General features: G+C 48.5%; 1 protein-coding gene across 1 annotated transcript in view; it reads right to left on the reverse strand.

Annotated features, from left to right (window-relative positions):
* plxna2 (plexin A2) overlaps positions 1-14,811 on the reverse strand; it is a 321,281-nt gene that overhangs the window by 36,062 nt on the left and 270,408 nt on the right. Inside the window, exons 18-22 of the mRNA XM_071347743.1 lie at positions 13,188-13,427; positions 12,760-12,903; positions 11,613-11,847; positions 8,713-8,855; positions 6,578-6,846 (exon numbers count right to left, since the gene is read on the reverse strand). Coding sequence (XP_071203844.1) covers positions 6,578-6,846; positions 8,713-8,855; positions 11,613-11,847; positions 12,760-12,903; positions 13,188-13,427 — 1,031 coding nt within the window. The remainder of the gene's footprint in view (positions 1-6,577; positions 6,847-8,712; positions 8,856-11,612; positions 11,848-12,759; positions 12,904-13,187; positions 13,428-14,811) is intronic.

The raw sequence follows: 14,811 nt of genomic DNA on the forward strand, positions 1-14,811 counted from the left end.
CAGCTCGTTCGGGAGGAGATAGGGAAAAGATCCGACCCCTGGGAGGGCAGGTGCCCGGAAACAGGTCGATGGGGCAATCGTAAGGTCTATGGGGTGGTAGTTTGGTGGCCCTCTGTTTGCTAAATACCGGTTTGAGGTCATGGTAACACTCGGGAACTCGGGACAGGTCGATGGATTCTAGAGACTCGGGAGGGGAACTCGGGGAACTTGGGAAGATACAAGTGGCTTGGCACGTAGGACCCCACTGCTTGATAGTGCCCACAGACCAGTCGGTGTGAGGGTTATGGCTGTGAAGCCAGGGGTATCCAAGGACGAGAGGGAACTCGGAACACGAGGTCAGATGAAAGTTCATCACTTCCTGGTGTTGGGAAACTGAAAGACGCAAGGGGGTAGTGACACGAGTGACAAGTCCAGATCCCAAAGGGCTTCCATCCAACGTAGTAACCCTTATGGGGTCACTTAGAGGTTCAGAGGGAACGCCATTCTCCTTCGCCCAGACACCATCCATGAAGTTACCTGCGGCTCCAGAGTCTACCAAGGCTTGAAGGGGAAGCTCGTGGTTGTCCCAGGAAAGGGTAACTGGAATGAGCAGGCGGGAGTTGGATGGATGAGAGGAGGTTATGTTTCCCGTTACCGTCCTCCCAGGCCTGCACGGGAGAGTGCGTTTTCCCTGGAGCCCGGGACACGTGGAGAGGAAATGGCCCGGTTTGCCGCAATATAGACAGCATCGCTCCCTCATCCGGCGGTCTCTCTCAGCCTGGGAGATGCGTCCAACCTGCATGGGTTCCGGTGGAGTCAGCGGGGATAAAGGTGGAGACTCGGAGCTGGGACCGATAGGAGCTAGGGTGAGAGATCTACGGTTGAGCTCTCTCTCTCTCAGACGCTGGTCTATGCGTGAAGCCAACTTGATCAGGGACTCGAGGTTGTCCGGTGGTTCCCGAGTGGCCAGTTCATCTTGGATGGTGTCGGAAAGACCCTTCAAAAAGCACACTGTGAGCGCCTCGTCATTCCAGCCACTCGCTGCTGCCACCGTGCGGAACTGGATGGCATAGTCCGTCACGCTGCGCCGACCTTGGCGGAGAGTCAGGAGCTGTTTGGCTGAGTCAGGACCGCTGGTAGGACCTTGAAACACTCGCTTGAATTCTTCAGCAAAGGTAGAGTAGCTGGCACAGCAGGGACTTTGGGCATCCCACACAGCAGTAGCCCAGGCTAGGGCTTTTTCCGACAGCAGGGTGATGATATATGCTATCTTGGACCGGTCGGTGGGAAATGACGAGGGTTGCAGCTCGAAGGAGAGAGAACATTGGGTGAAAAACCCCTTACAACCACTCGGATCACCTGAGAACCGTTGGGGAGGTGGCAGACGAGGTTCAGCCAGGGGGTTAACTGCCACGGGCACTTGAATCTGATGAACTGGAGCAGAAGCGGTTGCAGGAGAAAGTTGATCAGAAATCTGCTTTATGGAAGTCATCATCTCCGACAGAAGTTGAGAATGTCCAGCCATTAAGGCCTCTTGATGAACCAGAGCAGCTTCGTGACGTTGGACAGTCCCCTCGTGGTGGGACAGCATGGGAAAAAAGTCCTGGGTACTGGCTGCCTCTGGGTTCATTTTAATGGCTCAGTGTTTCTGTCAGGACCCGGTGCGAGAAACAGTCACTAAATCGGCAGAACCCAGAAGATGAGGCAGACACAGCAGTACTAGAGATGGTGGTTTAATAAAAAATAGATATCTTCCAAAATACAAAGAAATCCACAAAGTGGTAAAAACAGCAAGGGAAAAACAAACCTTAAAAGACTAATCCAAAATACAAAAGAACAAAACCAGAGAACCTCTGGAAAATCCAACAAGAGAAAAATATATGTTCACAACAAGGCTTGGGCTGGGGCTGGGTGCTAACATACAAACACTGAGCAAGGAACTGAGGAACACACAGGGATTAAATACTAACAAGGGAACGACATACAGGTGCAAACAATAATTAGAGCAAGGGAAAAACAAAAGGTACAAAAAAGGTGCAATGGGGACATCTAGTGACAAAAAAACAGAACAGTCCTGGCCAAAACCTGACACATAATTTCCCTGTCTCATGATGCCATCTATTTTGTGAAGTGCACCAGTCCCTCCTGCAGCAAAGCACCCCCACAACATGATGCTGCCACCCCCGTGCTTCACGGTTGGGATGGTGTTCTTCGGCTTGCAAGCCTCCCCCTTTTTCCTCCAAACATAAAAATGGTCATTATGGCCAAACAGTTCTATTTTTGGTGACCAGACTTGTAAAGGTCTACAATTCTTCTGAGGTCTTGGCTGATTTAATTGATTTTCCCATGATGTCAAGCAAAAAGACACTGAGTTTGAAGGTAGGCCTTGAAATACATCCACAGGTACACCTCCAATTGACTCAAATGATGTCAAGTAGCCTATCAGAAGCTTCTAAAGACATGACCTCATTTTCTGGAATTTTCCAAGCTGTTTAAAGGCACAGTCAACTTAGTGTATGTAAACTTCTGACCCACTGGAATTGTGATACAGTGAATTATAAGTGAAATAATCTGTCTGTAAACAATTGTTGGAAAAATGACTTGTGTCATGCACAAAGTAGATGTCCTAACCGACTTGCCAAAAGTATAGTTTGTTAACAAGAAATTTGTAGTGGTTGAAAAACAAGTTTTAAATAACTCCAACCTAAGTATATGTAAACTTCCCGACTTCAACTGTATATCTCTCTCTGTGTGTGTGTGTGTGTGTGTGTGTGTGTGTGTGTGTGTGTGTGTGTCTGTACATTCTGTTGACTTTCCCCATAATATCCAACATGGTTGGTTTTTCCACCACAGTGAATCCCATTAATCACCTTTACTCACTGAGCTCCTGCTCTTTCCTTCCCTAAGAGACATGTATACCAATGTTCAGTAGCCTATTCCTAAGATCAATACGTAGAATTATATTTCAGTTGTAGTAACAGGGTGAATATAAGGTTAACGAACCTTTGTTCGAACAGTTCTTATCGTCTATCATTTATACATCTATGAAGAATAGGTGAAATAGTAACATACTAGCAGTTAGTAAATGATTGACCTATTGATGTGATGCTCGTCTTTATTTAAAGAGAAAGAGGTTTGTGTGTGTGTGTGTGTGTGTGTGTGTGTGTGTGTGAGAGAGAGAGAGAGAGAGAGAGAGAGAGAGAGAGAGCAGAGTAAATGCTAATTACGGTGTGAACAGGCGTGTTGCATGTCTAATGTACCCTGGTAACCCCAAAACACCTTTCACACAAGATCACACTTGCCAAGACTGGTGCCCATCGGTTTCCTCCCTCTCCTAGTTTCCCCTTCCTCCGCCTCTCACCCTCTGCTTTCATCTCTCTCTCCCCCATCTCCCTCTCCATACTCCTCCTCTCCCTTTTGCTTATTTTCTCTCACTCTGCCTCTCACTCTCTTCACCCCCCCTTCTCGCTATCCTCTCTCTCTCTCTCTGCGGTGGAACGGGCCAAAAGCTAGCGTGGCACTCCATCATCACCTGGAGACCACCCCAATGATTAAAAAGGTCCAATCAGATCCTATTGCTGACCTGTCTGAGAGAGAAGCCCTCCTGCCCTCCTCGCCCATGGGCCCCCAGCCCCCCCTGACACATAGCTACCCCACTATTGCCTCACTCCCACACCGGTAGAGTCTGTGGTCAACACACACACCCGCTCAGCGGACACACGCGTTGAGTGCACATACACGTATACACAGGCATTCGCACACGCAAACACGCATGCGCACACACAAACACGCATGCGCACACGCAAACACGCACGCACACACACAAACATACTGCCATGACGTGTGGGAATGCCTTCGGGCAGTGCTGTCTAAGGTGTGTACCTGCTACTATATATCTTCATCCTGTATGTCTCTTTAGTGTGTATTATCGGTGGATAATATTATTAGCTAATTATTGTCTTGCTTTGCTCATCCTACCTGCTTTTAAAGTATGTATGCATGTGTGTTTATGCTTTTAGTGTCTAGTGACTCAACGCTACATGTTCCGAATATCCTACTCTAACTAAACTATATGGACACAGACATGCAGAGAAAACATTTGGCTCAAATATATCTTGAAATATATTTCCCATATATATTTCAGGACTGATAGCCACAACCGGCTAAAGCATGGGGACAGCTATTGTTCTTTCTACAGCTCCCATATACACAAATATCTACAGGATCCCTGTTATGGATATTATGGACATTCTACTGTGAGTACTACAGAAAATGCTTCGCTGTAGCAGAATGCATGTGTGTGTGTGTGTGTGTGTGTGTGTGTGTGTGTGTGTGTGTGTGTGTGTGTGTGTGTGTGTGTGTGTGTGTGTGTGTGTGTGTGTGTGTGTGTGTGTGGGTAGCAGATAGAGCCATTCAGCCGGCGCGCTCAAAACTCACCACGATGTGACCCTGTTATATGTTATATGTAATATGTATGAGACCCGGGTAACTTCCTGTATGTGTGGTGGCTCTCTCCCCTGACCGTGTAGCCCAGGTCCGGTGCTGTTACAGTCACTGATAATTCATACTGCACCGTCATGCACTACTAGCGAGTCCCTGATAGTGCTTCTCCTGCTGCCTCAGATACTGTACAGTACGCCGCCGTATAGGCTGCGTCCAAACGCCACTCTGTATAGAGCCATTCGGGACACCGGCATAGAGGTGCAACGTTTTTCGTCTCCACTTCCCAAGAACCCATCAGGAGTCTCTGCTAAAGGCCTCCAAGACATTACATGTTACTCATGCACTTCCCTATGGCCCTCCCGGAGGCTCACCAAGCTGTCTACTGTCCCTCCCACTCTGAGATGTACAGTCATATGCAGAACAGTACAGTCCGTCCCAAACCCTTATTTCCTATGTAGAGTCCATCGGGCTCCAGTCAAAAGTAGTGCACTACATAGGAAATAGGGTGCCAGCTGGCACACAGACAGACACGACATCAGGAGAGAAAGAGATGGAAGGCAGAGCTGGACTAATTCATGAATAGGTAGAGAGGGTTCAGGCCTAAACACAATAACAGGCCCAGCCATCCTGTTATCAGCTGCTAATTGATGAGCTGCCATCAGAGCAGAACAAAGACAATTAAACAGGAGAACCAAAACAAAGCCTAGGCAACCCCCATCCCCCCAGTAATGACAACACCAACAATCACTGAGGGTTACAGAGAAGCTCCATTTCTCTACGAGGTAGAGGGTTTCTCTCTGTGTCTCGTGCCAACTGTCCGTGTGCCACAATAAGCCACAAGAAAAACGTCAAGAGAAAAGAAGCAGCGTGTCCCAACGGTAATCCTAAAAATGATTTTGAAGAAAGGGAGCGTTATGTTAAGAAACAAAATGAATGTTGATGTCTGAAGGCCAGACCAGCAGGACCTGTGGATTAATGCGTTGTGTTCCTAATGACGGGAGATGATGGAAACTACAGGGCAGCTGTGGCATGGCGTGTTTAAAACATTATCCAGGTCTATTTACCTCTGTCAGTAGCCTCTCTCCTATCCTTTCTCTCCCATTTATTCACTGTGACTATTAACAATACTGAACATCGTGGACAATTAGTATTGGAGTCTGGATTAAGAATAGTCTGTCACATGAGGAGGCCAGTCCTTGTGTCCTCACACTGCTGGGCTAGAGAACAGGAGCTGAGTGCTCAGGGGATGGTCACCTGGTCACCTGCTAAGATGGCAGCCATTACGCTAAAAGATTCAGCACAACGGCCTGAGTCGTGCGGAAAACAATCTAGATAGGAGACAGAAGTTGGGCTGCTGCTGAATGTTTGATGAGGAGCCAGCGTTTAAGAGTTTAGAGGATAAGTGAGACTGACAGTGGTACAACTGTGGACTCCAAGACTAAGAGGAGGGAGAGAGAGGGGGGGAGAGAGAGAGAGAGAGAGAGAAAGAAAGAGAGGGGGAGGGAGTGAGAGAGTGAGAGAGAGGGAGATGAAGGAAGGAGAGAGAGCGAGAAAGAGGGAGAGATGATAATGTGATCACCCTGTTGAAGAAGAACTTTACTGCAATGCAGGAAATGTAAAACATAGTGTATTTGAGCCTCAAAAAGGCTTCTGAAGTTTGCAATTTCCACTCTAACATTTCAGACTTGACTTTCCTTCCCGAAAAATGTATCAAACCCTACAAAAAATGTCCACTAATTATAATCCACATAATAATTTACATTTCCCGTTATTTTCCTACTGTAGCAAACAGCCCCAAATGAAACCCTCAATTGGTACAACTCTCTTCCCATCTTTGCTGAGAATTCAAAGGATATTTCTACACAAGATAAGTCATTGTTGATCAAATGAATGTCTTGCCATTGTAAATGAAGTACTTATTATCTTGATGAATGGAATCAATACAATTGGTAGATGAATGCATCATTCTGGTCCCCTCCTTAAGGCATGCATCTTTCATCAGCATCCTCCCATTCAACCTCCACTATCTCTTCCCCTTCCAGTACGCCCATAGCAGTTGTGTGAGTGAGTATTTGTGTGTACGCGTAATGTGTGCCTAGAGCGCGCGTGTGTGTGTATGCACGTGTGTGTGTGTAGCAGTGTGTGTGTCTCCTACCGGCGCAGCAGCAGCTTGGGGTGGTTCTTGCTCTCCAGGTTCTTGTCGATGAGGTCAGAGAGCAGGTGTTTGAGCACGTCGGTGGCGTACTCCAGTTTGCCCTGCAGCGCCGTCATGATGAGCGACGCCACGTTGCCGCGGTCGCGCATGGAGAAGGAGCGTTGGAGCTCCAGAGTCCTGATGAAGGTCAGCAGGAACACCTTGTTGTTGATGAGCTGAGCGAAGAGCTTCAGAGCCTTCTCTGTGTTCAGCTGACCGTTACCTGACACCTACACACAGGCCAGGCCGGGACACAGAGGGTTAATACACACCGTACCACACCACCACATCGACAGGTTCATAAACATGTTCACACACATTCCGATTGTTCAATGCTTGACATAAGTACTACATTGTATACTTCGTTCCTATTGGACCTTCTGCCCTGAATGAGGTCTCTGTGTCCCTTATAAAGTCAACGTGTCCAGCAACTCAAACTCACTCTCTACTCTCCTATAGTTATGAAGAAGCCCAGCGTGTTTCAGTCAGAAGGAGGGTGTTGAGTGTGATCCAGTCAGAGTGAGCGTGTTGAGTGTGCTCCAGTAAGAGTGAGCGTGTTGAGTGTGCTCCAGTCAGAGTGAGTGTGTTGAGTGTGCTCCAGTCAGAGTGAGCGTGTTGAGTGTGCTCCAGGCAGAGTGAGTGTGTTGAGTGTGCTCTAGTCAGAGTGAGCGTGTTGAGTGTGATCCAGTCAGAGTGAGCGTGTTGAGTGTGCTCCAGTAAGAGTGAGCGTATTGAGTGTGCTCCAGTCAGAGTGAGCGTGTTGAGTGTGCTCCAGTCAGAGTGAGCGTGTTGAGTGTGATCCAGTCAGAGTGAGCGTGTTGAGTGTGCTCCAGTCAGAGTGAGCGTATTGAGTGTGCTCCAGTCAGAGTGAGCGTGTTGAGTGTGCTCCAGTCAGAGTGAGTGTGTTGAGTGTGCTCCAGTCAGAGTGAGTGTGTTGAGTGTGCTCCAGTCAGAGTGAGCGTGTTGAGTGTGCTCCAGGCAGAGTGAGTGTGTTGAGTGTGCTCTAGTCAGAGTGAGCGTATTGAGTGTGCTTCAGTCAGAGTGAGTGTGTTGAGTGTGCTCCAGTCAGAGTGAGTGTGTTGAGTGTGCTCCAGTCAGAGTGAGTGTGTTGAGTGTGCTCCAGTCAAAGTGAGCGTGTTGAGTGTGCTCCAGTCAGAGTGAGTGTGTTGAGTGTGCTCCAGTCAGAGTGAGTGTGTTGAGTGTGCTCCAGTCAGAGTGAGCGTGTTGAGTGTGCTCCAGGCAGAGTGAGTGTGTTGAGTGTACTCTAGTCAGAGTGAGCGTATTGAGTGTGCTTCAGTCAGAGTGAGTGTGTTGAGTGTGCTCCAGTCAGAGTGAGTGTGTTGAGTGTGCTCCAGTCAGAGTGAGTGTGTTGAGTGTGCTCCAGTCAGAGTGAGTGTGTTGAGTGTGCTCCAGTCAAAGTGAGCGTGTTGAGTGTGCTCCAGTCAGAGTGAGTGTGTTGAGTGTGCTCCAGTCAGAGTGAGTGTGTTAAGTGTGCTCCAGTCACAGTGAGTGTGTTGAGTGTGCCCCAGTCAGAGTGAGTGTGTTGAGTGTGCTCCAGTCAGAGTGAGTGTATTGAGTGTGCTCCAGTCAGTTTATCCCCAGTAGAGGAGGTGGGTCCCATGGCCGCCAGTGAACAGGACATTACCCACATCATTACTCCTGATGAAGGAGCTGCTGGTGGGTGAAATAGACGCGTGCCAGGACCCTGTACTGGGACCTGTGTGTGAGTGTGAGTGTGTGTATGTGTGCTGTGTGTGGTGCTGGTGTGTGTGTATTTGTCTGTGTGTGTGTGAGGCCAGAGGGTAGAGAGGCAGAGCTGCATACCGGTATCAGACTCCCTCTGGGCACTGTGGTGCTTATGGAGGGCATGCCGCAGGGGAGTGATGTTGAAGCTCTCACCATTTCCCCTCTCTCTCTCTTCCCTCTTCCTTTATCACTTCTCCATCAATTCCCAATTCCTCTCTCTCACTTTCCCTCCCTCCCTCCCTCCCTCTCAATCTACCTCCTTTCCTCGTCTCTATCTCTCTCCCCCCTCCCTCTCTTTTACTCTCCCACTCCCCCCTCCATTTTCTCTCCCCCCTCCAGTCTCTCCGTACCTCCAGTTCTCTGAGAACAGGGTGGTCCTCGATGCCAGGGAAGAGGACTCTCATGGCGTAGGTCCTGTAGTCCAGGTGAGGGATACCAGCTCTGTCCAGATCACTTGTCAGCTCATTGATGTCCGTCTGCAGCTCAGCAAAGGCTGGTGGGAGGGGGGGGTAGACAGAGCAGACATGAGCAGGGCTGTTAGTATAGATCAACTGATTCCAGACCTGCTAGTTTAAAATCTACCTGAAACTATGGAGCACATCTACATGCATAAATATGTACGCCCTCTATCTATGGTGACCCTGACACTGAACCCAAGACACACTTCATGGAAGAAGAAAAGCTCTCTCTCTCTCTCTCTCTCTCTCTCTCTCTCTCTCTCTCTCTCTCTCTCTCTCTCACACTCACACACACACAGACACATAACCCCCCCCCAAACACACACACACATAACACCCCCCCCCCCCCCCCCCCAAACACACACACATAACACCCCCCCCAAACACACATTTCCTTCCGGTGGCGAGTAAATTGGCTGTACTGTACAGTATCTGAGCTCCTGTGTGTCGGTCCCCTGCTGTTAGCAGCTGCAGGTGAGAGGTGGTTAATTGGCCCCATCCTGACTGAGTCCTGCACTGCCCTGAGGGAGACCCCTTAGCCTCTCTACAGCCAATCACAGCCATATTTCCCACCTACCCTCTCAGCCCCCCTGCTACCCCAGCCCAGGGCTCAGACTCAGACCCCTGGTGTGGAACCCAGGTACCTATAGCTGCCCTTCTAAATCCACCCTCGGGGCACTAAGCTCCTCCTGGCCACAGCTACTGGTTTAAACATGACCTCTCGGCCTGTCTCCTGGCCTGTGTGTCTGACTGTGGCCAGGGCTTTATCTCTGTAAACCCCATGCAGCCATGTGCTGCTCTGCTCACTCCCCCCAGCTGGGCCCGACAACAGCCCAAAGCCCGACAGACATAGAGCTCACTATTAACTCCTCTACTCTGCCACCGCCCTGACACAACTCAGATTAACGAGGCAATGACATTTGGAGGCAGAGGAGGCTGCTGAGGGGAGGACGGCTCATAATAATGGCTGGAACGGAGCGAATGGAATGGCATTAAACACCTGGAAACCGCTCCAGCCATCGCCACGGGCCTGTCCTCGCCAATTAAGGTGCCACCAACCTCCTGTGTTTGGAGGATGTACCCTTCTAGTATACTATTTATTTTGTATGTCCCGCCTTCTATACGCAGGTTGGTATTTATTGTCATGAATCTTGCCCTGGAGGCAGCTCTGCAGAGTGGTCACTAGCTGGCACAGCCACAAAGTCATAAAACTTGATTTTAAACCTAACCCTAAATTAAAACCAAAAACCGATAAAAAAAATGTCATGAATTTTTACGATACAGACAATTTTGACTTTGCAGCTGTACCCACCCATCGGAAATCGCTCAGTTCTGCCTCCAGGGCCAGATTCATGACAATAAACATCAACCCGTCTTCTATACATCCTTTATGTTGGGACAGTCTACATTCAGAGTGGTAAAGCTGTGTTCAGGGTGGCTGGAGGGAATACATAACACAAGGAGAGAATTGAGAACTACTGACTTATTCAACCCGTTCTCAATTGACACAAGGCTATACGGGAGTCTCTCACAAAACACCTTCACTGACCATAGTCGTATGTAACATCTAATAGCATAACACATCAGATTAGATCAACTGGAATGGCTCACGGTTGCACAAAAAGAGCTGTGAGAAAACCAAGTCCCAAAATATTAGAATGACCCACCGGCCATACATTTTAGTTATCACTTATCACCCTTTTTTAACTGCAAAGAACCATTGAAGGCCTCAAAGGGTTATTTGAGTCAGTATGGTTCCACATAGAACCACTACCCTTCCCAAATAACCCTTGATGAACTCTCATTTGTTTTTGTGTGCATGAGCGTGTGTGTGTGTGTGTGTGTGTGTGTGTGTGTGTGTGTGTGTGTGTGTGTGTGTGTGTGTGTGTGCATGTGTGTAGGACATTAAAGTTCAGCACTAACACAGATTTATCAGGCTTTAACTAAGCCTGCCTTCACAATCTTAAACGAGGCCATGCCTTTACAACAAACTCTGTGCAAACACACACAGACCAGAACACACATGCCACACACACACACACACACTATGCTTCCTGTGCATCCGTGATAGAGAAAATGCCAGCATGAAATAAAGATGATATGCCGTTCCAGATCTGTTCACAGGAAAACGTTGTGTTTATCAGTGTGTGTGTGTGTGTAAGTGAACGAGTCAGTGTGTGTGAACAATAGACAAGCACCATGTGCATTTAGTGTGTCACGATCGGGGTCACACACACAGAGCAAACTAAAGTAGCAGAGACTGTGTGTCAGACAAAACCTGACTCAGTGACCCTGATTCACAATACCTTATATTACGCTATGCAACACACAGTACCAGTAATTGACTTACTACGCGGAAGTACCCATTTGTGTCTTTCATGTGATTATACCACGCCTTAGTGGAGACCAGTCAATGCACTCTCACTGTCGTCATTTAACCTGTGAACTCAGCCTGCTAGCTCAGTCATTAGTCCTTCTAGGAGACCGCAATCAAAGTGTCTCAGAAACAGCTTTGTAGAGCAGAAGAGGACCAAACGTAATTGTTGTACTCGTCACAGACATTTTGATTTCAGTTTCCAATGTAATTGCATTACTTTGTTGTCTCTGGGCTCAACTGACCTTCCGTAGTCTATACGATAGTTTGTGAGAGTTGCAACTAATAGTCTATGGTTGATTTGTTGAATAACTATGGATTTTTTCAAGACGCATTGTTGCATATCAATGTCACTGATGGCCTCCTGCTACTCTGTAGAGCATCTACAGATGGACTATCTAAATAATGTGTTACCCACCTTCCTTGCACTCCAGGGCGACCCGGGACTCCAGGTTGTCCATCTGCATCTGCAGGCGCTTCAGGGTGAGGTCATTCTCCCGCGACTTGCGTTTGTACGCAATGAGGACGAGGATGACGATGATGAGGAGGAGGCCTCCGCCGGCGGCGATGCTGACGATGGCGGGGAGCGTGAGCAGGCTGTCTGACAGGATGTTTACTGACCCCGGAGACACATGGAGACCACCCACCTGCACCTGAATATCACACACACACACACACACACACACACACACACACACACACACACACACACACACACACACACACACACACACACACACACACACACACACACACACACACACACACACACACACACACACACACACACACACACACACACAAACACACAGAGAATCACGCACATTCAAACACACATACACAGAGAAACACACATTCAAACACACATACACAGAGAAACACACATTCAAACACACACACACACACACACACACACACACACACACGCACATTCAAACACACATACACAGAGAAACACACATTCAAACACACACACACACACACACACACACACACAGAGAAACACACACACACACACACACACACACACACACACACACACACACACACACACACACACACACACACACACACACACACACACACACACACAGAGAGAAACACACACATTCAAACACACACACACAGGCATGCACGCACACACATTAGATTCAGTTAAATAAACCCATCCAGCGCATAGACACACACACAAACACACGCAGACACACAACACAAATGCAACACACCAACACACCCCGTCATCGAGGACAGTGAAGAGTGAAGTTCTGGGGACTTCCACTCAATAAGTGAGCAGACTGGCAGAAATAATTGCGGTGGATTCTAACAGAACCTTTTGACGGCTAGAGCCCAGTAACACTGCCCTCTCTTTGACCTGAAAGAACAACCACGAACGTGCCAGAATAATGGAGTTTACAGGTCAAACATTACAGAAATGAAACTACGTAGACACTCCGACACACAGAGAGACAGAATAGAGAGGCAGGAAGAGGATGTGTGTGTGCGAGCCGCTGTGTGTGTGTCAGTGCGCGCGTGCGTGTGTGTTTGGACAGACATGACTGACGTACCATGACTTTGTACTGGCCCGTGAGGTTAGGGGGCTCACACAGCAGCTGGGTCTCAGACACGGTGACAGAGCAGGGGGTCTCCCCGATCAACACAGTGTAGTTGAGCTTCACCCCCCCTGAGGCATGAGGCACCAGGTTTCTGCCCTGTGGGGGGGGGGGGGGGATTATTGAAACCTCAAGTAATCTTAAAATAATGTATTGTTTGTTATGATACAGCAGTTATGATACAGTTATACTGTAGAACACATTGTCATACTAAGATGTTTATACCTCAGGCATAACTGCAGTTTAATGTTAGCTGTCAAATCCCCTAAACCCTCTTTTGGTTTCTAAAATCGAGGCGAGTTACTGTAAAGGCCCTGTAAAAAGACTTTCATGAATCATTTTGATTGACTGACTGATGACAATCCCATGTCCTTCTGCCATACCTTAAGAATGATGGGCGATCCGGGCTTTTGTTCCAGGACTCCGTTGGTGCTGAGCGGTTCAAAGTATGGGTTGGGGTAGTAGAGGAAGATGGTTTTGTTATAGACTAGCAGAGTCTGGACGTTGTTGAAGATGAACCCAAACTCATCAGCGTGTTTGACCGTGTCCAGACCTGGACGGTACTCTGCCACCAGGGACGGAGCAAAGCAATTCATACTGGTGGTGTTCAGAACCTTACACACCTTAGACGGGGAGGGGGGGGGGGGGGAGGGAGGGAAAGAGAGACATTAGCTTCTGAGATGCTTTATGCGCCAAAAGACTGAAACAGGCCACCAATCCACCCTAGCCAGCCATCATGCTCTAATAATAGAAGCTTTCCAATACGAGAGACGAGAGCAAGTCAAGCGGGATGAGCTGAGACAGTTCAGCACAGGTCATCTGTCTGCCTCTACTCTTTTCATTCCAAACGCTGAAAGAGTAGATTCATAACATGTAGCCCAACAGCCACCTGCTGTAATACCATGCCAAAATCCGGTGTTAATTGAATGTTACCCTTCATACAACAGCACACACTGGCAGAGCTAAGAGCTTGAGGCTGATAATATTGACACCAAGCACGCTACTTTTCAGATCTCTCCTCCAGTGGTGCTGAGGGAGCCTAAAACTGAGAAAAGTGAGATGATGAAGTGTGTCAGTCGGCAATCATTCTCTGGCACAGGACATTGGGGACACTGGGGATATCCCCCACTCTACTGGTCACAGATCCTAGTCTGGCAGGTTGAGGTGAAGTCAGGGCTTCTAGAATAACACTAGTCTCCCGGGTGGCGCAGTGGTCTAGGGCACTGCATCGCAGTGCTAGCTGCGCCACCAGAGTCTCTGGGTTCGCGCCCAGGCTGGGCTGGGTTCGTGCCCAGGCTCTGTCGCAGCCGGCCGCAACCGGGAGATCCGTGGGGCGACGCACAATTGGCATAGCGTCGTCCGGGTTAGGGAGTGTTTGGCCGGTAGGGATATCCTTGTCTCAGTATGTAAAAAATGTAATAAAATGTATGCACTCTACTGTAAGTCGCTCTGGATAAGAGCGTCTGCTCTTGGCCGGTAGGGATATCCTTGTCTCAGTATGTAAAAATGTAATAAAAATGTATGCACTCTACTGTAAGTCGCTCTGGATAAGAGCGTCTGCTAAATGACGTAAATGTAAATGTACTCCTCCCTGTCTGTACGCCCAGGAGTGGCCATTTTCCCTGTGAGGGAACGAGGGTAGGACCTGCAGCACTATCACTAACAGTAGAGGAACCTGATTGATTACTGTGCTGCACTCCTGCTGCTGGGAGCCTTTTATCCACCGACCCCTCTCTCTCTCTCTCTCTCTCTCAGAGGAGAAACTTAATTAGAGCTAAATATCTTTAAAGCTTCACAGCGCCAGCAGAGTACCATGCCTCTTACCTGTTGTCCTCTGCTCTAGTCTAGAGCCGGGGGGGAGGACCAACGATCGATACGAACTCATCTCGTACAAACTTGGTCCCACCATCTATTGCATTTGGCAGGAAGAAAAACCTAAGCAATGCAGATAGAGTATTTTCTAAGGCAGTGCACAGGCTAAGTGTGCAGCAGGGGGAATTGTCTTAG

This window comes from Salvelinus alpinus, chromosome 17, assembly GCF_045679555.1.
Source record: "Salvelinus alpinus chromosome 17, SLU_Salpinus.1, whole genome shotgun sequence".
In the NCBI taxonomy this organism is placed as follows: domain Eukaryota; kingdom Metazoa; phylum Chordata; class Actinopteri; order Salmoniformes; family Salmonidae; genus Salvelinus; species Salvelinus alpinus.